Source organism: Antrostomus carolinensis, unplaced genomic scaffold, assembly GCF_000700745.2.
Source record: "Antrostomus carolinensis isolate BGI_N321 unplaced genomic scaffold, ASM70074v2 scaffold4105, whole genome shotgun sequence".
Lineage (NCBI taxonomy): Eukaryota > Metazoa > Chordata > Aves > Caprimulgiformes > Caprimulgidae > Antrostomus > Antrostomus carolinensis.
In genome coordinates, this window is record NW_010315563.1 from 11,608 (window position 1) to 38,961 (window position 27,354).

The 27,354-nt window shown below is 35.5% G+C and overlaps 1 protein-coding gene across 1 annotated transcript in view; it reads left to right on the forward strand.

Annotated features, from left to right (window-relative positions):
- Positions 1-4,469: 4,469 nt before the first annotated feature.
- SIPA1L2 (signal induced proliferation associated 1 like 2) overlaps positions 4,470-27,354 on the forward strand; it is an 83,409-nt gene continuing 60,524 nt past the window's right edge. The window contains exons 1-5 of the mRNA XM_010167978.2: positions 4,470-5,934; positions 12,285-12,418; positions 13,360-13,548; positions 19,356-19,530; positions 25,750-25,853. Of these exons, the coding sequence (XP_010166280.1) occupies positions 4,470-5,934; positions 12,285-12,418; positions 13,360-13,548; positions 19,356-19,530; positions 25,750-25,853 (2,067 nt within the window). The remainder of the gene's footprint in view (positions 5,935-12,284; positions 12,419-13,359; positions 13,549-19,355; positions 19,531-25,749; positions 25,854-27,354) is intronic.

A 27,354-nucleotide genomic window follows, 5' to 3' on the forward strand; every position in this document is an offset into this window, starting at 1 on the left:
ATATTATTCCTGCCTATACTCCTATTTTATCAAACTGCACTTCCCATTTTTTAAGGTTAGTAGAGCTTGAGAGTCAGGGTTTATAGAATTGTCATCTTGATAAATAATAGAGATTAATGCTTTCATCCAAATTATGCATTCTTTTTAGGATGATAACATTACATAATAATAGGGGCAGATTTCCAAAGTCTTGATCAACAAAATGATCACAGAAAGACTTCTTAAATAATTCATTTCCATCTATCAAGGCTGACATGAGGCAGCGTTACCAAACAGCCTCCTTTTGACAGGATAGCCCAATACTACAGTTCTTATTCATTGCTCTGCTACTGGCACAGGAACATTTGTGGGCTTGTATCCAGGTCCCCAGGAAACTTGGAATCATTCCATGTTAAAGAACTGTAACTGTGGCTAACAAACCAGCTGCTGTATTGAGCTCAGAAGGAAGTCTTTGTAGCTGTGTGGAAGGAACTTAAGTTATTTGCATAACATCCAGCAGCCTTAGTGGGAAGGATTGGCAGGAGCACAACAGCAGGGTAGGCATCCAGCTTCCCTTTTCTGACCATATCTGTCAGTGATTCCATTCTTAAATACTAGGATGAGATGAAAAGAGAAGGAAGTAAAGAACTTGACCAAAAGGACTGTACAGGCCTGAAGAGAAGCGTGCTCATGATCGTATTGACAGCATTCTTTGTGGATGTAATAATGTATTAAATTCGGCAAACAAAATCAGCTTATAACATGTAGTATCAACATCTATAGGGGAATGTTTGTGAGTTGCTAAATTCTTATTATGGAGAGAAAAAAACTTAAAAGAACAACAAATACTGGAGAATATAGCGCTATCCATCAGCACAGGTCAGCTGTCAGCCAAAACATGCTCTTGTACTGAGTTACAGGAATGTATAGGAATGATCCGTTATATTAAAAACAGGCAGATTCTGTCAATTAGGCCAACTTCAGATTTAAAAAAAATATTTACTAGTATAGCTTAAATATACTGCATCACATCTTCAAATATTAATATTTCCAATAAAATGTCAATCTACAGTTCCAAAAGAGGCATATCCTTGGTATTCTGTCACACTAACTTTACACTTGTAAAGAAAAATAATTCTCTCTTTAAATATCCTTTTGCAATAAATACCCTTGTTTTACAATACTCAGACTATACTTCATCAAGTATTTAAGCTAACAGCACCACGAAAACAAAAGTCTTACTTTCCTTCAGGCTCTCTCCTGCCTTCCACAAATACAGCTGTTTATGAGGCCAAATGATAAATCACATTGTGGATTTGGGTTGAAAATAAATGGGGTGGTAGTGTGCATTTGTTGCTCTTTCCTTCTGCTTCCCACCACCTCATCTTCAATCTAATTTCAACCTGGATTATGTTCCTGGTCCAATTCACTACTTTTGCCCAAATGTTTATGAGAGAAAAAGGTTTAACACAAGGGAAGAAAAGCATGGCATTTTTGCAAGATAGCCTTATATGACCTTATATGTATTTTCTCATTTTGTAAGAGATTATTTTTGATTTATAAAAAATGCGTATGCTAATGACTTATATAAATGATTTTTATGTAGGAGAAGGCAAGAAGGCTGGGAGATGTAATTTACCATAAATTCAAAGAAAATTGAATTAATCTTCAATAAAGAGTTAAATATCTTTCCCAATATGTGAAATTGACCTTTCTGTGTTCCCACTATTTTATATTCTTGCAGAAACAGAAAAGATGATTCTGGAATAGTTTGGTTTTCCTTTGGCAAAGTTTTCTCTCACTTCTATGATTATGTATAAAGAACAGTCTAAGAGATTATAAAAATGCTGTCAGCTGTTCATGTTAATGTGTATCCCACATAAGTTTTCTTCCGTTTCACCTTTGTAGTATTACTTGTGCCCCCAAAATATTAAGTATATTGACATATCTGGGAGCAGCCCTGAGGAGAAGGACTTGGGGATCCTGATGGATGAAAAGCTGGGCATGAGCTGGTGATTTGCACTCACAGCCCAGAAAGCCAACAGTATCCTGTGCTGCGTCAAAAGCAGCATGGCCAGCAGGTCAAGGGAGGTGATTCTGCCCCTCTGCCCTGGTGAGACCCCACCTGGAGTACTGCATCCAGCTCTGGAGTCCTCAGCACAGAAAAGACATGGACCTGCTTGAGCTCGTCCAGAGGAGGACCATGAAAGGCTGGAGCACCTCTCCTATGAGCACAGGCTGAGAGAGTTGAGGTTGTTTAGCCTGGAGAAGAGAGAAGGCTCTGAGGAGACCTTATAGCAGCCTTCCAATACTTGAAGGAGGCCTACTGGAAAGTTGGGGAGGAGCACTTTATCAGGGAATGTAGTAGTAGGACAAGGGGTAACTGTTTTAAACTGGAAGAAGGTAGATTTAGATGAGATATTAGGAAGAAGTTTTTCACTGTGAGGGTGGTGAGACACTGGAACAGGTTGCCCAAGGAAGTTGTGGATGCCCCCTCCCTGGAAGTGTTTAAGGCCAGGTTGGATGAGGCTTTGAGCAACCTGATCTAGTGGGGGGTGTCCCTGCTGATGGCAGGGGGGTTGGAACTAGATGATCTTTAAGGTCCCTTCCAATCCAAACCATTCTATGATGCTATGACTGAAATTTTCCTTTTTGTGTTGTATTTTCATAAGTCAATGTTTAAAAATCCTACAAGCTACTTTTGAAATACTATTTCTCTGAACAGTTGTATATCAGTTGTATAAACAATCATTTGAACTCCTGTAAGGAACCAAAACCTTTTTTTAAAATTGACATCATTGACCACCAGGCAGGAGTTCTGAGGAATTCGTATGTAGTGAAAGTAAGCTGCAATATTATAAGGTTATTGCTACCCATTCCTAGTAACGGTCACATAGAAACTGTATCAATCACGATGCTACTGTAACTCTTGTGTTTGTTGACCCTAAAGTCCTAAAGTTAGCTGTATCAAACACAACTTTGTGTTGATTTATGACTAATAGAAAAAATAATATCAGGTTTGGGTTTTGATTTGTTTTGTGGTTCTTTTGAGAATTCTTATGGCATTAAATGTAGGGGGAAAAAACACTTTTCTGACCTCCTCTTACCACCTCATATCTTCACTAAAATAAGGGGAAAATTCATATTCCAGGCTAATTTGAACCTGACACTTTTTTTTTTTTTTTAAACTAATGCTTTATGCTTATTTGCAACATCTTAAAACATGATTATGTTGGTGATTTTGTTCAAGGAACAAAAGCTGAAAAGGAAGTACAAAACATGCTGTCTTGTCTCTTATTTTAGTCAAGTTTTATGCAATGGGTTAAGGGATGGGCTCTGCCTGCAAATGAATCTTGACAGCATGAGTCACGGTTATTCTTAAGGCCATTAAAGCTGTTGAAGAATATTTTTATATCCTAACAATTCCAATTTTATAAGCAAATTAACACTTACCAATAGGGCTACTATCTTTTCTTATTTGCGGAAGACAGCAGACGTGGTCTTTAGTACAATAACTGAATTAACAGTCTAGGTTTCCAACCAGAGGAATATAAAATAACAGAAACAACTATATCTGTTTTACACAGCTAGGTAATAGTTTACACTCCAAATAAAGGAATGTAAGTAAATCTCCCTTTGGAGAGAGAGGGAAAAAAAAAAGTGAAATAAGTTTATTCACTGAATTAATCATAGTGGAGATATTACTTACCTTTAAAATACTCCTTTAAATGGGTCAAAACCACCTTTCTTTGTCTAAGGTCCTATCTGTTTAATGTATTTTGCTTACATTTTCTACCAGTCTTGCCCCAGTAACTCCTGTGTGTATTTGCTAGTTTCAAGCAAACTTGAAAAATGTATCATGGAGATGGCTGTGTTCTTTTGTGTTATGTAAAAAACCCCAGTGACTGGACAGAGAATAGGCATATAAGTTACTGTCAACATTGAAGGAAACACAGAGAGTCATGTGACTGTTCTGCTTGGCAGAACTTGGTCTGCTATTCAGTGTGCGTGTACTGGTTATCCCATGAGAGATACGCAGGTTCAGACTGTACACATCCTGTGGGCATCATATGGGAAACTGGGATTATTGCACTTATTGGGTTTTGAGGAGACAGATGATAGAAAACCATACACAGCAAGTCTCCTTAGTTCCAGTTTCATGGGGTGGTGTGTGTATATACAAGCAACATTGGAAGCTTATTGTTATTGACTATAAATATCTTAATATAGTTTTTCTCTTTTTTTTATGAACAGATAAAAGAAATTTGTCTGGATTAATACTGAACTGAATACATCTGAACTGAAGGAAATGATTTAAGATTGCTCTTCTGACAGAAATTGTACAAAAATGGTACACTGAGGTTTCTACTTGCACTTCTGGGAAGACTGTAACTGTATATTAGAGTTTATTGGCCTATAAAAGACAATGTAATAACAAAAGTAACAGTAAGTTTATGCAATAGTAGCAATTCCCTTCCCACTGAGTGGACATGAGTGATCAAAGGTCTTTGCAAGAAGATAAGCACAAAGTTAGCAGAACTTCCTCAAAGTTCAGGGAGTCTTCAAGAAGCATGCAGTCTGATGATTATTTTGCTAGAAAACTTAAAGCTTTGAATGGTAGCATGGGTCCTCCTGTTTCTTCAAATGCATCTAGCAAAACTGAAAATAATCAAACAAATGGTACACCAGCTGTGCCTAAAATGGGTGTTCGAGCAAGGGTATCTGAATGGCCTCCTAAAAAGGATTGCTCTAAAGAAATGAGTAAAGCTGCTTGGGAAAACAGACCTCCAACCAGTTATGAAAGTGTTGGCTCAGTACTTCCAAATGGACAAAATGACCAAAGTGATGGACAGCAAGAAGAGCTAGAATTGGAATTTACAGAGGGAAAATATTCAATTGGAGATCTTTTTGTTCATTCCCCTCAAAGGGGACTTCATCCCATAAGGCAAAGAAGCAACAGTGATGTGACAATAAGTGATATTGATGCTGAAGATGTGTTAGACCAGAATGCTGTTAACCCAAATACTGGAGCAGCTCTTCATAGAGAATATGGCAGTACGTCTTCAATTGATAGGCAAGGCTTGTCTGGGGAAAATTTGTTTGCAATGCTAAGAGGATACCGAGTGGAAAATTTTGAACATAAAACCCTTGCTCCATTTGGATTTTCTGAGTTTTTCCACTGTGACCCTACAGTTTCTCCAAGTCTACATGCTGCTGCACAGATTTCCAGGGGAGAATTTGTCAGGATTTCTGGCTTAGATTATATGGATAGTGCCCTACTTATTGGTCGAGACAGGGAGAAATCTTTCAAGAGGAGACTAAAATCAGAAGCAGTAGAAACGTCTCTATTTAGAAAACTGCGAACAGTTAAAAGTGAGCATGAAACTTTTAAGTTTTCATCTGATCTGGATGATAGACTTGACAGAAATGTTCGTTCTTGGAACTGTCAGAGATGTTTTGCACATTATGATGTTCAGAGCGTTTTGTTTAACATAAATGAAGCAATGGCTACCAGAGTAAATGTAGGAAAAAGAAAAAACATAACCACTGGGGCTTCAGCTGCGTCACAAACTCAGATGCCAGCAGGCCAAACGGGAAACTGTGAATCTCCTTTGGGAAGCAAAGAGGACCTCAATTCAAAAGAGAATTTAGATGCTGATGAGGGTGATGGCAAAAGCAATGATTTAGTATTGAGTTGCCCTTACTTCAGGAACGAAACTGGTGGCGAAGGAGATAGACGGATTGCACTTTCTAGGGCAAATTCAGCATCTTTTTCTTCAGGTGAAAGTTGTTCTTTTGAGTCCTCTCTGAGTTCCCATTGCACAAATGCTGGTGTTTCAGTACTGGAAGTACCAAGAGAAAACCAGTCCATTCATAGAGAGAAAGTGAAGCGTTACATCATAGAACACATTGATCTTGGAGCATATTATTACCGCAAGTTCTTCTATGGAAAAGGTAAATTTTTCTAATGCAACTGTTCTGAGATATTCATGCATTAGATTTAAGTTTCTTTTAAAGATTTTTTTTCTTTCCTTCTTCTCTGTGGAGAGATGTAAGTGTTGGAGGGGATCCTGCAACTCTTTACTAAAATTAAGCCTCTTATTCTTACTCTCCCAGAGGGATATTCAACAACTAGTGTGTTATGTATAATGTTATGCAATACTTCTGTGAGTTCACTAAGTGTGGGGTCATTTAAATTAGTATGTAAACAAACTTCTCTGAACCAAATTTTCTTGGTGGGCAGGGGGAAAAGAAGACATTTATATCCAGTAAATGCACTGAAAATACTAATATCCAGAGTGGAAATAATTTCTAAATCTAATCTATTTTGTAAAAGATGCATCCAAAAGAGAAGGTTTTTATTCTTGAGGCTTGTGACACCCTTCTTCTAGATTCTGCTGTCTACAAGTGTCTCTTGGAGCCTTTCATACTGTATGCACATATACATACTCTCTGTGTTATCACTCTTCTGATGATATTTAGTTTCATCTTAAAGAAGATTGTTTTATGCCTTTCTCCTAACATTTTGCCCTGTTCTTTTAGGATGTGTTCACACTGCCAGCAGCGTACTCTGCAGCAGAGTAATTATCTTGGCTTGAATCATTATTCAGATAAACTATTTCCACTTTCCAATCTACTTTGGCTTTCTGTGTTCAGTACTGCATTGTGCAACGTGTGTGAAATCTGGTTTTGTGGAGAGACCCCAAAATATGTGTCTCTGTCCTTTCTATATTATGAATTACAGCTCAGTCATTTTGCTGTTATTAAAAGAAAAGAAAAAAAAAAATCTGCTTCTGTCCATAAAAGACTGTTTGTTACTGCCCAGGTCTTCCTGAAACCATACTTCCTCTGCTTTCTAACTATATTTCAACAGCAGGAAATAAGCACTGTACTGTATTCCTTCCTCCTGTGACCCTTTACAAGAGACTCGAAAGAGGATCCAGAGCAGTGCCTGTTTTCACAATGCAGTAGACACCTAGAACACATTGTCTGTAAAAACACTGTATTTAAAAGGCAAGGAAGAAAAGAATCTGTATCTGTCATGGAAGAGGAAGAAAAAGACCCAGAGCTAAGCAAGGAATGGGCAGTACATTCAGAGGTTCAAAATGGCTTTTAAACTAGGCAGGTTGTAAAGGATCAGAAAGTGTTGAGGTAGTCAGAGTGGAAGAGAGTGGAAGAAAACTTGTAACCAAAGGATGGCATTTTTTGAGGGGCAGAGAGAAGAAAGGATTAGCAGATTGGAAGTTGGAAATGGAAGGAAGATTGTCAATGGACAAAGGTGGTGGCAGGATGGGGATGGGGGGGGAAGGCAAGGATTAAGCCAAATGAGAGGACTTGTTTGTGAAATGCTTTTATCGTGGATGAGTTACAGGTTCTGAAGGGCTGAACATTTTTTGTGAAGAAAAATCTTGTCAGAGAGATCAAAAAAAGAAAATGCAATGAGTACTCAAAACCACTTTAAATAATATACTATAAACAAACCTAATGACCTTTCTGGAAAGCTGATACAAATTCAATTAGTTTTAGTGAACTTCTCTTCTAGTATTATGTATATAATGATCTCTTGACTAAAAGTAATGTTTATATGAATATAGTATTAAAAAGTTAAGAAATAGTATCTGTGAGTTTCATCCAACATAGTATAATACTAGGAAAGTTGCATTGTTATTGTACTTGTTGCTAATTGTTCTATAAGTAGAGTTTTTTAAAAGTAAATATGATGTGATGCATTTAGTATCCAGTAATAAATTGTTACCTTCTCACTTTACAATGATATATAAACCATGCCCTGATCCACATTATCTTTCTATAGAACTGTAACAGAAGCAACATGAGAGAAATGTATTGGATGTCTCTATTATGAGACGGGTAGCTAGTCAGGGCAAACATGTTGATGGAACTAAGAACTTAATTTCAATACCTATTATCTCAAGGAATCAAGCATGTAAGGAATCTCCAGATTGTTTCCAACTGGACACAGTTCTCACTTAAGCAAAGTTTGTTGTGGACAGAGGAAATAACACCAAAATGTCTTACTGCTCTGCTGATCTGCGTATAAGAAAAAGTGACGTTTATATGCGTACTGAGTCTTGATGCTCTTCCATGACAGTGAGCTCTCCTAGCTGATTGTTCATTGAATTGTAGATTTAATAGCACAGCTGAACTTAGCAAAATAATTGTGGAAGGATGAAATAAAAATTTAGTGAACAATAGTCAATTGTATATAGAGACATATGTAATGCCACCGATTTTCTTTGACTTTAACAAGATAACTTTCTGAATATTTGATTTAGTTCACAGTTTTATAATTGGCACTTGTCAGCGTACAAGTTTTATTCTGTTTTAAGATGCATGGAAGAAACACCCTGGCATGTGTAGCACTAATTATTCCATTCCCTTTCAAGAAATGTGAGAGTTAGAATTCAGTGTCTTCTGAAATGAGCTGTAGTTTTATACTGCATATTTATAAGCTTTGTAACTATTGTTAAAATCAAATCCAACACAACTGATGTAAAATATGTTAATGTTTATGGAAAATATCTTCTCAGTTTTCAGTTAAGGTTTGTAAAAGCTAGAATATTTTATTTTATCTCATGGTTTTGATTTATTAATGATTTCCTTTACTGAACTGTATTTTAGTGGGATAGAAGGGGAAAAAAGCCTATGTTGATTTTTCAAAAGGATAATTGAAATACGCTTTTATTATCATTGATTTGTCCTTTTCCCCTTGTGCAATTATCCTCATAATACCTTGAGACTCGACTGTTACTACTGTGCTTTTCATTTGAGGGATGCTTGCAACCATTTCTTTGTGTGTTATTGTACCTATCTGCTGATATGAAACTGAAAAAATGTTGTAGAAGAAATGAACAGGCTTAGCAAGCTTTTGGTATTACCTTAGTTTTGTATAAGTAAGACTTTCATATGAGAAGAAAAGTTGACAATTAATCCTCAAAGTGAAAAAGTAAACAATGAAGAATATCTTACCATCTCTCTTTAAATAGCTAGAAAATAGCACTTATTTTCTTCTCTTCTTTCCAGTCGATATTTTTAAGTCAACATCAATACATTTAAATGAGCTTAATGAGTTTGTACTTTGAGATTTAAAAAAAATAAAAGAGCTCCTTGAATTAAAAATGTTTTCCCCAAATCCCAGAATATCAGTAGCCATGCTATTCTTTAATTTACTTCAGCTTGAAACTGTTTTATCTGTTTATTTTTAATGTACATAAATAACATATTTCATTTTGTGTCTTTCATATCACACAAGAAATAAGCAGGTATCTTCCAAACTTGTGGTTTTTCTGCTCAGTAATGCTGCAGCCAAGAAATCTAGTAACTGTCTAATACCTTTTTCTAGATTTACATCAAAATGGAAGGCTATAGAAACCCTAACTGAGAAGTTTTACCTTTTGTCAAAGCCTGAATATGCAGCTTTGGGGAGTTTTTATGTTGTTGAAAGGGTTTGGCCTCTTGAGTCTCTCTCTCTTTCTCTCTCTCTGGTCTGTAAGATCCTTTTCCATTTGATAAATTTGTCGATTAAAGCTCAAAGTTTTATTTTAATACTGAGAAATCAATCCATGAGGTATAATTTATCCATGCAGGTAGAATGCTCAGGCTGGAGAAGGGATGTAGTTGGTGAGTATGAGTGAATAATTTAATGTCTGTGCCCCTTTGATTCCAGGAGTTCCTTCCAAAAAAAAAAAAAAAGGGTGCTAGTTGTAATGTGCTGCTACACATTCTCTCTCCACTGGAAGATGGACTGTAACCACCAACATACTGAAAGGCTACTGGAATCTTAATTTAAACTTGATTTGACAAATAAGGCTGTCATTTATGTAGTGATAACTTTATCTTTTTGTAACCATTCTAAGAGTGTAGATGATGTCTCAGTGAAAGACATCTTGTGAAAACTTCCTTACGTATTTCCATAAATTTGGTTAAAAAAAAAGCTAGCAAAGTGGTTTTTAGTCCAGACAATCTTAAAAAGATAAATTAGTCTATTACTTCATTGATATTTAAAATATGGAATTATAGCATAAATTGGAATGGAAGACATTTCTGGAGCTCACCCAGTCTAATTCTTTGTTTAAAGCTGCCTTTGAAGGTAGGTTCTGAATAGGTTGCTCAGAACCTATTCCCCTATAGTTGTCCCTTTACCTTTTGACCATCTCTAAGGATGGAAATTTCACAAGCTCTTCTGGCTACATGTTCCTGTGAGGAATTAAATCAGGGGCTGCATCTTGTCATGGTTGCATCTTGTCTTTCCTCTTTGTATCTTGAAGAAGTTCTCTGTAACCCACTGTCAGCTAGTGGGATCCTGCAGTCATTTCCCCCCTTAACCTGCCCTTCTCCAGGCTTTCTCCTTCAGTCTCTCCTCATCTATTATATGCTTCAGCTCCCTAACTGTCTCAGTAGCTGTTTGCTGGCTTTGTCCCACTCTGTCCAAAACTGGACGCTACTCCTTATGTGGGCTCAGACATGCCGGAGAGACATAATGTCTTCTCCTGACCTGCTGGTATGCTCTTGCTAGTGCAGCCCAGAGTGTCTTTAGACTTCACCTCTGCAGGGGGTTCTCCTTGCTGCTGTGTAGCCTGTTGCTCGCCAGGTTTCACAGTCCTTTTCTACAGAGCTGCTCCTGAAGCAGTTGGTCCCCAGGCTGTCCTGTTGGATTAGCTTGTTCTGCTCTAGATACAGATCTGTGTTGGTCTTCATGAGGTTTTTGTCAGTCATTTTTTTCAGATTCTCAAAGAGAGAGTTTGTTTTAACATGTCAGGTTGAAAACTTCAGTGGGTTAGGAGTTGCTTCAAATGTAGCTCAGCTGTCCCATCTCAGCAGCTGCTGCCTCCAGGGGAAGTGGGCAGTGAAGCACGGTGACCCTACAGCTATAGGCCGCTACCTGTGTGGATAGTTAACCTCCTTTGCCCACTTTTGTAAAATACTGCAAGGTTTATGCATTTCAGTATCTGCCCTATGCACATACTGCTCATTTGTTAAAAGCCTACTGGTTATTTCCCTTCATCAGTTGCACCCGATTACAGCCCTAACCTCCAATACATGAACTGTTCTCCTTGAGCTTGGTTATATACATGAACTTGTTGAGGATGCATTCCAATCCATTGTTTAGATAATTAAAAAAAAAAATTAAACAGTAACAGCTCCACTCTCAACTTTTGATAAATGTTTTAGTAACTGGCCACTAACTGGAATTCCTGTTACTGGTCACAGTCCTTTGAGGCCAGCTGTCTAGCCAGTTTATGTCCACCTTGTAATTTGCATGTCCAAACCATGTCATTTCAGTTTAGCTCGCAGATACTATGGGAGACTGTAAAAGCATTGCTAAAGTGCAAGTAGGTGACATTCATTGCTCCTACCTCATCCATAACGCCAGTCATCTTATTGGAGAAAGCAACTGGGTTGGTCATGCATGATTTACATTTGGTAAATCTATGCAGGCTGTTTCCAAACATCTTTTCGTCCTTCATGTGCCTGAAAATGTCTTCCCTGAGAATTTTTCCCTTAATCTCCCTGGGAGCTGAGGTTTATGGTGACTAGTCTATAGTTTCCCAGACCCTCTTTCTTGCCCTTTTTCAAGATGGGTGTGGCCACTCGCTATGACCTTCCAAAAGTGTTAAAGAGTGACCTTACAGTAACACTGGCTAGTTCCCTCAACATGTATTCTGTTTGGTCCCATGGACTTGAGTGTGTCTAGTCTGCTTAAATGGTCTCTGACTTGATCTTCCTCTTCTGTCAGTAGTGCTTTACTCTTCCAGACTGGGCCAGTTGGCTCAAGGAGGAATTTAAGTATTCATCAAAGACTGAAGAGTTACTAGCCTTGGTTTTCACTTGTTAAATCTGAGTTGCTGCTTTGAATATAAAGATTTAAAGAAGAATAAGAATAAATTGAAAGAAATGAAGGAAGCTACATAACACTTGATTTGTTTGAAGACTGTTAGTTTTCATTGAAGACTATGTAGATATAGTTTCTCCAAAATAGTTTATTACAGCATCAAGCAGAATTATTAGTTTCATAGTAACAAAAAATGCAAAAAAAATATTTTATAGTAGCAATGGCTGCAGTAATTTGAGTTATGTGATATGAGTGACCTTTCTGCTCATCACAATTGAAATTTTGTGATTTATGTACTTATTGTACAGTTCAGGAGATCTCAAGCCAGTGTATTTACAGATCTCATAGCTCAATTAAAAACAATACTTCATAAATTTTTAATGATTTGATGAACACTTTCTAGGAGACTTGTACTTCATTATTCTCTTCTCTCTTCATTCACTCTTGTGCAAAGAGCATCAGAACTACTTTGGAATAGATGAAAATCTTGGACCTGTCGCAGTCAGCATCCGGAGGGAGAAGGTTGAAGATGCCAAGGAGAAAGAAGGATCTCAGTTCAACTATCGCATAGTTTTCAGGACAAGTGAGGTAATGTTCTTTTAGTAATTCTGCAAAGGAGTGGAAAAGTTAATTTACAGCTTAAGATACTAGTTGTTTGTCTGTGGATATGTTGCTAACTTTGAAAGTGAATCTGTTATTAGGGATCTTTCTTGTACTGTTAATAAATGTAGTTGCTCCTGAAATAGTTTCCTTCTTCTGTACTGCATAAAATTTTTCTCTTTTTGAGCGGGCAGCAAAAGGAGGTAAGTTGGCTGAAGGGAACTGTAAAGGGCAAGCAAGGGAACAGATGATAAGAGCAAAGCTGAAGGTAAGTTTGGATCAGGCTGCTTGATGTTAAGTTTCTAATGATAAAAATAAAAGATTAAGAAAGGTAGGGAAAAGGAGAAGGGAAAAATATGAAAGCTAGTATTATAATTGATTTGTATTTTTCTGTTTTGTTTCAAAATACTTTCTTCGAAGCTTTTTTCTGTGAGATGTTTTTATATACTTCTACAGACGTGATTTGTGGAAGGAATATTAATATGTTGATAAAAATTATTTATTTGGAAGAATAGCTCACCTATGATCATTGTGGAAAGATGTGTTTCATAACTTCTATTACAAGAAAATTAGTATCTCTTGCAAACTAATTTCTTCTTTATCAAAGCAACTAGCTTTGATTTGTGTGAAAATACACAATGTTATTATTGTAGCAACCAACTATAAATTTTCATAATCTTCAGGACTATTGCTTTTTATTGTGATTAGGACATAGAGAAGTGTTAGCTAGACCTCCTGATATCTTTGGGCTTATATGCTTTTGCAAACAGATATAGAAACAGATACATACAATTTTAAATTTTTTAGGCCATGTTTTTCTTTTATTACCAGAAAAGGGGTGTCTCTGTATGTATGTGTGGAGAGGTGATTTAGCTGACTCACTTGTAAGAAATGACTGTGTTGTTTTGTGTGATTTACTTTTACTGCAGCTTACTACACTTAGAGGAGCAATTTTAGAAGATGCTATACCATCTACTGCTCGGCATGGCACAGCAAGAGGTCTGCCTCTCAAAGAGGTGCTAGAGTATGTAATACCAGAGCTGAGCATTCAGTGCCTAAGGCAGGCTTCCAACTCACCCAAGGTACCTGAACAGCTGCTTAAACTGGATGAACAAGGGGTATGTAGCACATGACTTTTCTTTAAAGAAAATTCATTAAAAAAAAAAAAAAATATATATATATATATATCTTAAATATTTTGCAGGCAATGTTAATAAACATGGATCTGTAATCAGACCATTCACTTTCTTGGTTTTGGAGATACTTGTGTATTTTCATTGACAAAATGAGGTTTGCTTTTCTAAGCAAATTATTTTTTAAATACATTGCAGTGTAGGAAAAAAAACTTCCTGGTCTATGGACATTCTCGCTAGTTGAGTGAGAGAAAGATTATAACAAAACTTTTAACATCAGTAAGAAGTTATTTTCACAATCTGTATTTGCACTTTAATGTGTACAAATGCTGAATGCAAATGAAACTATATCTAACATTTTATTAATATTGTGTATAATTAATGAAGCAAAAGGACATAATTTATTAAGTCTCTACGTCTAAGTTGTTTTTTACAATAACATTTTCGGATTAACTTGCAGTAGTCTTACTAGAATAGTAGCAGACTGGAATAATAATGGACTTCTTGGTTCAAGCAACTGCAATTGTGATTGAGACTAGTGAATTAACTGCATGGCATTGAAATATTCATACAGCTTAAATTCCGAGAGAAAATTGTGAGGCTTGTTGGGTTCAATATTCAAAGCTGTGATTAAATTTATAGTTTCTGCATATTTTGTGAAGGGTAGGCTTGTGGTGGCTTTAAAATCAATTTTTAAAATAATATTTTTTAAAAAATATACTTTTAAAGTGAAGATTGGACTTTTTAGGCAAAAGTCAGTATCTGTCTGTTGAAGTTGAATCAGCTGATGGATCGAGTTGATTATGGTGGTGGTATAATTTTTCAGTGATAATTCAGTTGCGAATGTAGTGATTGCATCTAACATTTGTGGTGTCTGCCAGAATTGTTCTGTCTTCTCTTGTGTCTGTATCAATTGCTCAAAAGCAAGAAATGTAGCTAGAGGAAGAGAATTGCTTTTTTAGGTGGATTGTTATGCTAGTTTTGTATGTATATTTTCCTACTTGTGTTCACTATAGTGTTTGAGGAGGACTTTTAATTGAAAGCTCATTTTGCCAAATGTCCTTATTTTTTTCCTGTGTTTGTCAGTACTTCTGGTAAAACAACAAAGGGAAATCAGAAGCACTCAGTTCTGAATCTGGGTTCCTGATGCACTGTTGCTCTCTGTCTTTCCTATTTGAGCTCCAGAGTGAGTTTAGGTTAATCTAATAAATAATATTTACTGCTGAGGGGCAATATGTTCTAGGTAGTATACAGTACTACTTTATTTGACCTGACCTGAACATTTCACAAACTCACTGTAAGTATTTCCCATAAATTGGAAATGGAGATTGTCCATTGAACTGGCCAAAGTAATTCTTTAATCATCAACTGCTAATTTTGAGAAGCAGCAGTACATAGCACTTCTTTTTATTTTGTGTGATTAATTCTGAAAATCCAATCCTTTTGTGAAATGGGCTGTCATCAGGCAAAATGTAATATTAATGTATCTTATGTCCTTCTTATTATGAGATAATTACTTGAACATAGATAGAAAGCCATGCAATAGAACTGGCATGAGATCCGTTTATGCTTTTAATCCTCTTATATACTTGATACTTCAGTTTATTAATCAAGCAAATATAAAAAGAGTTATGCTTGGCAACTGAAGGTGATGACTGGCTGAAGTGTCATGAATTTAAAAGTATGAATAATGTTCTAGAGGATTAAAACTGTCACCAGAGTAATACTCATTTTGCATAACAACGTATTAAATGTTTGCATAGTTCCATAGCAGACTGAAGATTGTTTTGGTGTTTTGATTTCATTTCCTACCTTATTTCATAGTTCTCGGTGAAATCAAGTAGGGGTTATGGAGGAAACATGGTTAAAACTTTGTCTCTAATATGACAGTAGATAGTAGATGCAAATTGCATAGGTGACCTAATTTGGATATATAAATAAAGAATCTACATTTTCCCAATTTATTCTGGCATATGATGGTCAGCATTAGATTTGACTGTAAATTTACAAGAAAAATCAACTGTTTCTGTGTAACCTGGACAGGATTTTTTTTTTCTTTCTCTCTCTAATTTATCCTTGTTCCCCCTCCCCATTTCTACTATAGGTTGTTTATTGTATGTATACTTATCAGTTACCCTCGTATCCCTATGGGAATGTTCACTTCTCTCTAGGCCAAAGGCTGAAGTTTACAAGAAGCCCAAAGATGTTAGGAGCTTTGATTGCAGTGATATTTAGTGGTTATGGAGTCTCTAATCTCTTGAGGTTCCTTGCCAGAAAAACTCTAAAATCTTCACATGAAGAAAGTTAACAAGTTGTTGTTACATGATAAAGAATCTATACTGTACAAGAAGATAACAAGATGCCAAGTTTCACTAGTGTGTGATTCTGACTAGAACATAGTCATTTTAAGTCAGGAAGGACTGCTATGCACCTTTAATACATATCACATACCCAAGTAGCTAAATGAGTTTAGAAATGATTTTGTGATGTCACATTATTAAATTGTTCTCAGTGGTACATTAAATATAAAGTTTCTAATTTAGAAATCATGAAATCAGAACCATATCTGCAATTATTTACTTAAAAAGGCTCAAATAAACATGTGGTATCATTTCAAAACTGACAAACTTGGTAAGTTTTAAATATTTTGATCACTTTTCATGCCAGTTATATGCTCCCCATAGGAAGATCCTGACAAAGCTAATTCAGTTACTTCTTTCTTAGGCATTGATATTCTAAAGGTACCTTGATTTCTGCTTCTGTGCATCCCTGTGATCTTGGCATGAGAGTTCTTTTGCTTAAGTCTTCTAATTTCATAGTCATGAGTGCTCCTAGCATATAGGTAGGAGGTTTGGATTACTGCAAATAAGCTTGCAGCTGCTGCCTTGTTTAGGAATAGTGTTATTAGTAGAATTAAATTTGTACATAATTGCCTAGCATTTACAGCACTTGTCCACTAAGTGAAAACCCAGGATTAATTCCTTCCGCCGGCTTGGGCGGTTTCAGATCCTTATTTTAAATGTCTCCTAGAATATTGTTCAAACCATGAGATGGGAGGTTTGTTTTGGAAGATAGAGGTATACTTCACTCCTGTTTGGAATTATATTGGTATTCATTAACAAATTCAGAAATGACTGATCTCCTCAGAAACAATGAGGGAGTGTGCCTGCCTATTTCTGGACTGAATATTTTGCCCGGGTGCTTCTGTACTGTTAGTTGTTGCCCATATTGTTGGTGGCTCAGTCAGTATTTAACTTCGCTTCTCAATTCTAATGTGAAGTCAAAGAAATTAACTCGAATTCCCTGTGGTTTAAACTAAACTATTTGACACAGAGCTGGGATAGGGGTGGCAGTGTGCTTACAATAATTTAAAGTCTCTGCTGGGAAGTGTCAAGTAATAGCACTGCTTCTTGTAATCTAATGTTTACATGATCAGTTCTCTTCCAGTTTCCTCCATGAAATGTTCATTCTAGCTTTCCACTGAATAAAACTGTCACCAGTGTGCAATCTGGAACCTTTTGTTAAATACCTAACTCTCTCCAAGCAGTGCTTCAAAATGAGAATCAAACAAGAAAGCACTCTATGTGCACAGCATCTCTAATGCCAGTCAAAAGGAAACGACAAGAGCAAGCTGGTATCTTAACCCTGCCCTGCTACAGAGTTCAGCAGTCTGACTCAGGCAGCTTCTACAGTGCATCCGTAACCCAGAATCTCCTTTTATTTCAGATGATCATGCCTCCCATTCCACCTCAAACTTTGGCATAGCTCCTAGTTCTTCTGTTCTGTGCTGTCCAGGAGAAACCTTATTGTAGCACCATTCCTCATTCCTGTCCTTATTAAGCATGGGCTTTGTTCCTAACTGCTCCCTGGTCAATGGCCTTCTGCCAGAGTATGTTCCACAAGGGCTCACCCCTACATAAAGCAGTTATCAAAGGGAGAGGATGGATGGGGGCTCACCAGAGAGGCGGGAGGGCTGCCATCATACATTACTCTTATTCCCGCTGTGCTGCAGGTTTTCTACACCAGTAGACCAAATTCTGTAGTGTGCATTGCCGTGAATATAGATCTGCTGAAATCATGGAGTTAGGCCTGGTTGTACTAGTTGAAATGAGGAGAAATTGTCCCACTGATAGGTATAACTTCATAGTAAGAGAAGAAGTCAGGCCCAGTTGATGTTATGAGGTGTTTTGCTATTGACTTTAATAGTTTAGCATTTTCCCCTTACTTCATTTCAATACCTTTACCTTTTGAGCATGAGATTCTTATTGTCAATGATTCTATCTATGGCCTTCAAAAATGTTCATTAACTTGGACATCTTGGGGATTTTTTGTATATTGGTTGTGCATGAAGGTAAATAGTTAAACCAAGAAAGCTGTCAAGTTAAATCTTGAATTACATGGGAGACAAAGAAAGAATACTAGCTTAAAAAAGCAGTAGCATCATGAAAACACAGAAGACTAGGTTAATAAAAGCATAGAGAAAGCCTTTATTTCTCCAGGGTTGATGAGGATTGAGTAGTGGTTTTATTTTTTTGTTTTGTTGTTTTTCTTTCTTGACTCTTGGCAACTGCCTTACATAAAACTCTCCACTTACAATAGAGAAATGCAGCAGTTACTGAAGAGGGAAAGTTAAGGATTATTTGAAGTCTGGGATCATATTTTTGACACTTTCTTTTTTCATGTATGTATGTTTTCTTGACTTGACCTTTTAGTGTTCTCATCTTGCAGCTTTTCTGCAAAATTGCTGGGGTGAAACATCAATGCAGTAACATATCTATGGATTTGAGTTTTACAATACACTTATCGTGACAGACCATGTGTTACATATGACTAAGGTGAAGCAGACTGTTCTTGTCACCTTTATTCTGATAGGAATATAAGAGTCTGTGCATAACACACATTTTAAACACTAATCCTGAAGTTTGATTAAGAGAAGTCTAGAGCTGGAGAGTTGATTTGAGTCATGAATATAGATAAGTGTCTTAAGGGAGTCTGGTGTGACTGATGGTCCCTGTCAGTTTGTGGAGTTCTAAAAGTTGTCAATTAAGAATAATAGGACTAATCCATTCACATGGAGTGAATGTAAGTATACATAAAAGCTAAGAAAACACAACAATACTCTGTTCAAGAAGTAATAACCTCTTTTTATACCTAATTTTTTATAGTTTTTATACTTTTTTAATAGAAGTAATTTATCTCTTTTTAATTTTCTGGCATTGAGACTCTGTTTAACAAAACTGTTTAACTGCAATCTGATTTCTAGCTTGAAATATACTTTTGAAAATGGGGAATAATTTTTAACAGTGGACGATTTTATGGGGAGGACAAAAGATGGCATTACTGTTCTGAGTGCCTGTTTTAACTGAACTGCACTGAACTTTAAAAGGTAGAAATAAGGGAAAATAAGCTCACTTTGTTCAGAATCTGAGAAAGAAGACAGTTATAAAAAAATTGCCAATTAATGTTCTCATAACATGCAGTAGAGTGTGCTTTTATAGATAACTAAGTCAAGAGTCTTCATGTACTGCTTTTATCTGTGTTTGGATAGTGACAATCCAGTTTTCTCTCAAGGTAGTTGTTAGGATTTTCTTTTTTTGTTTCATTTTGTTTTTTTTCCTGTCTGTAGTGACTTAATTTCCCAAATCAGAACACTTATTTTATTTTTTCACTTTCAGATAACTTCTGCCAGGGGTTATAACAGTGTTAATACTTTAATTGTTAGTATTTGTTCTAGTATTGACTTTCCTATGCTTTAGTAATTTTTTTTTTCTTTTTATTTTTTAATATTTCAGCTGAGTTTTCAACATAAGATTGGTATCCTTTACTGCAAAGCAGGCCAAAGCACAGAGGAAGAAATGTATAACAATGAAATGGCAGGACCAGCTTTTGAAGAGTTCCTTGATCTGCTGGGCCAGAGAGTACGGCTAAAAGGATTTAGTAAATACAGGGCTCAGCTAGATAATAAAAGTAAGTTATGTTTCCAACCTGTGGTAGAAACTATAGATTATCCAGTTGATCTTCTCTAAATCCTGTTTTGTCCTTTCATGCTCTTGACTCTGGGTTTTGATTAGTAAGATTATATGCTAAATGAGGAAGATGAAGCATATGATAAGGGCATGTATCACACCTTGTCTGAAAGGTTATTTACTTATTCTGTGGCATTAGTAGAACTGAAAATCAAAACAACTTATTTGTTTACACTTAGTTAAAATCATACTATGTGAATGATATTTTTAATATATTTCAGAATTTCCCAGCTACACTTTAACATCTTATCCTTAAAAAGGCAAAAGAAAATATATGTATTTCAAAATATGGAGTCATGACAAGGCACTATTTTCCTTATTTTAGCTAAACTTTTGTGCATCTTTCTAATCAGCATACTTATTGGTGTTTATATTTGAGAGCAATCGTTTTGTCTGTTTTCCAGTTTCTCACATGTGCACAGTAGGTGTGTTATCATTCAGCAGTTGATAAACATTCATCTACCTAACCCTGTGTTATTACTACCATTTCTGCAAGTCTTTCAGTTTCCCTAAGTGCAATAGTATAATAATTTAGTTGTATAAATTTGTTGGGTTTTGAAGCAGAAATAGGAACTGAAGTATTTCTGTTTAAAAAGTCAATGATATGTTAACGCACTTATTATTAGCACTGCTTTTCACTGCCCTGAAATTTAACTTAATTCATTCTTAGTTTAATGTAGTTTTGACAGAGTTTTGACAACTGATAACTATGAGCTGTGATCTAAGGATATCCGGGTATTCTCTACTTTATTTAACATACTGTTTTTATAGATATAAAGACTAGATATAAGGAAGAAATTTGTTACAATGAGAGTGATGAAACACTGGAACAGGTTGCCCAGAGAGGCGGTTGATGCCTCATCCCTGGAAACATTCAAGGTCAGGCTGGATGGGGCTCTGAGCAACCTGACCTAGCTGAAGATCTCCCTGCTCACTGCAGGGGTGTTGGATTAGATGACCTTTAAAGGTCCCCTCCAACCCAAATCATTCTGTAATTCTATGATTTGATTTGTGTCCGTGTTTTTGCTGTAGCTTGCATATTACATCCTGAAAATATATATTTTTTTTATATATATTGCTTATGGCCTGCGTATAACAGAAAAGGAGTATCTTTGTTAGCAAAGTACATCCTTATAAACTATTAAATCCTGCTACCTGTGTGTGTATTCTACTTACTCTTCTAATCAAATGGAAAAGTTCCTTGAACTGTTAGGGATAAGCTGCCAAGAGGAAGCTTAGAAAAATGTACTTAAAGGAAATTAAGGGAGATCTTTTCTCACAAGGGATATTTTGTCTTTCAAATAGTCACAGACACCTAGGAATCAGTAAGTCCTCATATTTCCTTCTCTGTTCATCCTGCCACTTATCCACCTGATCTAGCCTGGTTCTTAGGAATCTCCTGCGTGTTTTTGTTACTTCAACATCTGGATTTTTAATTTTTTTTAAATGGTACATTTGAACACTGATCAGTGTCATAGTCATAAAAGAATTAATCTTCTGTTATCAAACCAGTAGTGCCCTTGATGGACTGTTGTCTCCTGTATAGCAATAGGAGAGAGTCTTAAATTATTTGTATTAGAAATTTTTGGAAATATCTAATGCATATACATTGTGATTGGTGCCCAGAGCAGATAAACTATAGCAGATAGGCGAATCTCCAGCAGGAAATGACACACAAACTCAGCGATAAAACCTGCAGTGAAGGAAGAGCAGCTTTGCAACTCAAGAAATCTTTAACATTCTCCTTCTCTAGTAGTGGTGGGAAATGGTGAAAAAAGTGAGCTCAATCCTATGACAAATTCTAATTTATGACTTACAAGGTGGAAAGGCTCCAATTCCATAGCCTTGTCAACCTGCATAAGCACCACATTTATTTTTATTAACATTATTGCCTCTTGCTTAAATCCATGCTTGTTTCACTTAAATAGTTCAGGTCTGATAGACTATTGCATTCTATTTCAGTACAGAATAATAACTCATTTTTCAAATTAATGTGTAGAAATATTTATTAACACGTTGAGGATGTCAGACTTCTAGGATGAATTGAGAAATAGGGATGAAAATTTCAAAGGAGTAAGGAGTGTTTTGGTTTTGCCTTTTTTTTCCCCAATCAGAGCATGAACGAATATCACTTAGTAATTTTTACATATGAAAATAGATGCTGCTCTGTCAAGCAAATTCAGTTTCTATATTTGCCATGCTTCGGTCTGAATGTACATTGCTGATTTGGCATTGTGCATGTATCATTCAGTAACATAATTTTAATGTTTTACTAATACCGTGTGCCATTATTGATGTTGGCCTGTCAAAATATATTCTTATAGTTTGGAACAAACAGTGGAATTAAGACAGTTCACAAAGATATATACTTCAGTTTTATATTAAATGTAAAATACTGGCTTAATAATAATCTTTTTTGTGTTATGCTTGTTTTTTTATATAATGACATGAAAAGTATTACTGCATGTCATATTTATAATTTGATAATACATTGATCAGACTGCTTACAGTAATATTTCTTGCTCAGTTTTTGTAGGGTGCACATTTGTTAAGTTTTTCTGTTCTCAAATGTTTTACTAGCTCTGGGTTGTTTTTTTAATTTTGAGTTCATTTTTTTTTAATTTTAAGTTTTTTTTTTTTGTTTTTTTTTTAGTTTGGTCTATTTATTGAGTATTTTGATAAGTAATTGGAACATTTCTTATGGAATATAGAATGTAGAATGTAGTGTTAAGTAAGTCTCCACCATCTTCCTTGCTCACTCACCTTCTAACAGGATGGGGGAGAGAATTAGAAGGGCAAAAGCAAGAAAAATTTGTGAGTTGAGATTTATACAGTTAAATAAATGAGGGAAAGAAAGGAAAAAAACCAAACCAAACCCCCCCACCAAAAAAAAACCCAAACAAAAAAAACCCCACCAAAAACCAGCCTACCACCACAACAGTCAACCAACCAACCAACAAAACCTCCCCACAAAGCCAAGGGATGCAAAGGCAATCACTTTCCACCTCTCATCAGCAGACTGATGCCCAGCCAGTCTCTCGGCAACAGCTACCATGGAAAATTAACTCCCCCTGCCCCAGTTTCACTGCAGAGCATGACGTTATATGGTATGGAATATGTCTTTGGTCAACTCAAGTCAGCTGTCCTGGCTGTGTCCCCTCCCAAACTAGCATACTCCCCGGGATGGAATGGGGGACAGTGTGAGAAACAGAAAAAGCCCTGATGCTGTGCAAGAACTATTCAGCAATAACTAAAACATTGGTGTGTTAGCAACACTGTTTTGATCCCATATAGAAAGCACAGCACTACATGGGCTGCTGTGGAGAAAATTAACTCCCTCCAAGCCAAACCCAGTGCAAATGTGAAGAATATGTGGAATATATTAACAACAAACTCTTTTCTGCCCTTCTTTACTGCATTTTTAATGGCAATTCTAAATCCCAAGATCAAGAAATCAGAAAATTAGAGGAAACTTTTCCACTTCAACACCATATGATTTATTTAGTATATGTTTTAAAACATATTATCTACTAGAAATGAGGAATTAAAATATTATTATTGGAACATTAATATTCTCATTTGTAATGTTCATACTTTAATTATGGTTTATAGGATGGATAAATGGGATTATATTTGCATTTAATTTCCTTATACCTGTAAAGAAAGAAATTAAGATGAAAGAAACTGAGGAAACGTTGCAATCCTATATCTACAAAGGAACAGTGCTGTTTCACTTTCATTTCATTCAGTAAAAGTTGCTTTTCTGCAAAAACACCAGAAATGTTTCATCAATGGAAAAAAAGTTTAGCCAATTTTTCTCAGACTTCATGAGATAAAACTAGTCTTGAGAAATGAATGAGGTGCAAAAATGTCAGCCCAGATATAATTTTTTTTTTTCACTAAAATTGTCAGCAGAGTAATGTTTGTAGTAACAACCGTTATGTAAATTTGATCACAGTGTGCCTGAGTAGGTGTTTAGTAAAGCATATGTTGAGTTAGAAGATTTCAGCTTGCTTAGTGCAAGAGACTAAATTTCAGAAGAAAAACTTGCTAACTCCTTTCCAAAGTTAAGGTGCTAAATCAAAAGTATGTTGTATTAGGAAAGCGTTGATTTAAAAGAATCTGCCTTTCTGTCATAAGTGTTTAAAGGGACTCGTTTGTGCAATATCTGTTCAACATAGTTTCACTTTATTTAATATCTAATTGCAAAAGGAATCAGGGAGTAGGGTTGCTGAGATCAGTGTAGTTCAGACAGATATTTGCATTTCACAGTATAATTTATTTCCTCCTTCTATCTCTTTAAAACTCTGTCTTTTGAAAATGCCATTGAAAGGTTATAATGGAATTGTATTTTCAACAAAGATTTTAAAATAGAGGAATGTGATAATACTTGCTTTTTTAACCAACATTTAAGTACGAAACTTCAGTTAAAATTATGGTCTCTGTTTCTTATGTAACTATAATTTATATTACATCAATATTAATAAATGAATATTTTTTTTAATTGTACAAACATAACTGATTAAGCCAGTTGTAATATGAGTGTGTTCAAAATTATACACACAGATATATGTGTTCAGATTTAGGGCTGCAGACAGGGTAGAGTTACTGTTGAATTTTACACTTAAGTGTATGTTTATGTACTTTTAACCAGAAAACTAAGATGACCAATTAATTTTTTTTTTTAAATACAATTACTAGTTAAAACAAAACAAAACCCCCAAACCTTAAACAGTATGTGGAAAAGAGTGCTAGAAAACGTTCATTGGTATAGATGATATAAAATTATATTAAAAAATGAGTCAACATGGAAAAAGAGAAGAAAAATTGATAGTTATCTTGATTCAAGAATGTTCCCAACCTCCTGCAGGACCAGGGAAGCCATCCTTCCCCTGTACTGAGCATTGCTGGGGCCGCACCTTGAATAGTGTGTCTGCTTTTGGGCCCTTCATTACAAGAAGGACATTGAGACACTGGAGCGTGTCCAGAGAAGGGCAACAAAGCTGGTGAAGGGCCTGGAGAACAAGTCTTATGAGGAGCAGCTGAGGGAGCTGGGGTTGTTTAGTCTAGAGAAGATAAGGCTGAGGGGAGACCTTATCACTGTCTACAACTACCTGAAAGGAGGGTGTAGCGAGGCAGGTGTGTGTCTTTTCTCCCAGGTAACTAGTGACAGAACAAGAGGCAGTGGCCTTAAGTTGTGCCAAGGGAGGTACAGATTGGATGTCAGGAAATACTTCTTCACTGAAAGGGTCCTCAGGCACTGGAATGGGCTGTGCAGGGAGGTGGTTGAGTCACCATCCCTGGAGGTATTTAAAAGGCAGCTAGATGGGGTGCTCAGAGATGTGGTTTGTTAGTGGACAGGTACGGTTGGACTCGATCTCAAAGGTCTTTTCCAACCAAGCGATTCTATGATTCTACTTAAATAATCCATACATATTAAAGAAGGTAAATAAAAAGGATTCATTTATGACTAGAGAATAAAACTCGTCTAATTTGCTGTAAGCATTCTGAAATACTAACTCTGTTAATAAACTTTCTAAAGAAAATAAATAAAAATATTAAGTCATATCATATATGAAATGTATTTTAATAATTTTAAATGATCTTAAAATTCACAATAAAATTATTTGACGTTGTAATACAATGTATTATGTACATATTTTATGCTTTGAAAATGTCTGATTTGAGGTCCCTTCCAATCCCTAACATTCTGTGATTCTGTAATTTGTAGTATGTGTTTCAATGTCAGATTTGAAGTAACATTGTCAATTTATTTTTGGTAAAGTATGGGATCACTCAATTGTCCTTATTAATGTTTTAAATAATGAAAATATATATTATATAAAGCTATATTGAAGTAGTTAACTGTTTGGTTTTGGGGTTTGGTTTGTTTTTTTTAATGAAATGCCCATGTGTTCAAAATTAGATCATTTAGGCCTCATGGATAGCAAACTCCGTGGGCAATTTCTTGCAGGACGCTTCTGTGTCTTAATACGAACTAAAGAGTAGGTTTTTAGCTGATGTAAACTAGTTTTGTTCTGTTGAAAAAAAGTTTTAAATTACGTTAATAGATTTAAATCATAGCATGCAAAGAGTGGTGTCCTAAAATATTATTAATGTTCTATTTTACTGACCTTCTGTTGATTAAATTCATTTGCAGCTGATTCGACAGGAACTCATTCACTTTATACTACCTATAAAGATTATGAGTTAATGTTTCATGTATCAACAATGCTTCCATACATGCCCAGTAACAGGCAACAGGTATGTTTTTTTTACTTTTCATTGTAATTTTACATTATAAATGTTTGATTTTGAGGGTTTTGTTTTTTTTTTAAGTAATACTGATTTAAAACTGAATTATTTTGTATGAAGTATGACTCAATTGCATTTTTTTTTTTCTTGAAATATTATGAGGCATTAGAAATCTCATAGGATTTTTATACTATGTAATTCAGGAACTTATCCTATCTCCCCCATGTCATTATATTATTAAAAGGTAAATGTTGCCTGTGGTGAATGTGTTATTTTCAGTTTGGACTGGATTTACATCTTATGTATGTTTTAAGCATTGAATGGAGTGAAGCTTCAAAATAGTCTTATAATTAAAATATACATGTAATAAATTTTTAAAACAATTTCACTTAATCCTCATATTACAGATCTTGAAATGTTTATTAATGTGTCAGCTTAGTAATAAATGCTTAACTGTATTCTTCAAGGTGTCTGCTTGTGAAGACAGAAAACTGCAGTGTACTTATTTTATTTCTGGAGAATTTCCTTTGCTTATGTAATAATTCAGAATATCTTTAAACCATTAAGGATGGCTAAAAACAAGCACAGCATCCAGAGTGTGTGGTGCACCAGTAAGGTTACTCTCTGTCTTGCCTGTCTCAGATATTTCTTCTGACTGAATTAAAAAATACAAGCACATTTGGTATAATATATCAACATTAAAACTTAAAAAAAAAAAAAAAACAGTAGAACTGTTCATAAGTGAGACTGATGATAGTTTTTAATTCTCTGCACTACTACTATGCATTTTTCTAGGTCTGCAGAAATAAGTGTTGTATTTATTTAGTTAATTTTAGAATGTTCTCTCATTGCCATGCAAGATATAAATATTTCAGTCTTTTTGGAGGGTTGTCATGAAATGAAGATGCTATCTCACTTTCTTTTTGAACAGCATACAAAAGACGGTTACTGATTGTTAAACCATGTGCGAGTTGTATCTTTCTATCAATATCTACCCTATCAGTAGGTCTTGTGGGATGAAAAAGAGATGTCAAGGCAGCAAGAAAAAGATAAAAGAAAATGGTTACTGATTGTTAAACCATGTGCAAGTTGTATCTTTCTATCAATATCTACTCTATCAGTAGGTCTTGTGGGAAGAAAAAGAGATGTGTCAAGGCAGCAAGAAAAAGATAAAAGAAAATTATTAAAATTCCTGAGAAAGGATAAATGAAAATTGAAATGGAAGAAAGTATATAATGTATTTATGTACTTTAAATAGCCACTGCATAATGTTCTGAACTGTTTGAAGAACTGTTTCAAGTGAACAGTTCAGACAACTGCAAATTTTACTCCATTACACTTAGGATTTAGATGTGGTTTAAAGAAACTAAATTAGGAATCAAAAGGCAGAAACTTTTCACCATATGAATAATGTGAATTTTTAGATGACTCGCATCTTAAAATGTGTGTCTTTCAGAATACAGAATGTTCAGTAATATCACACACTCAACCATGCCAATAGCTAGCAGTC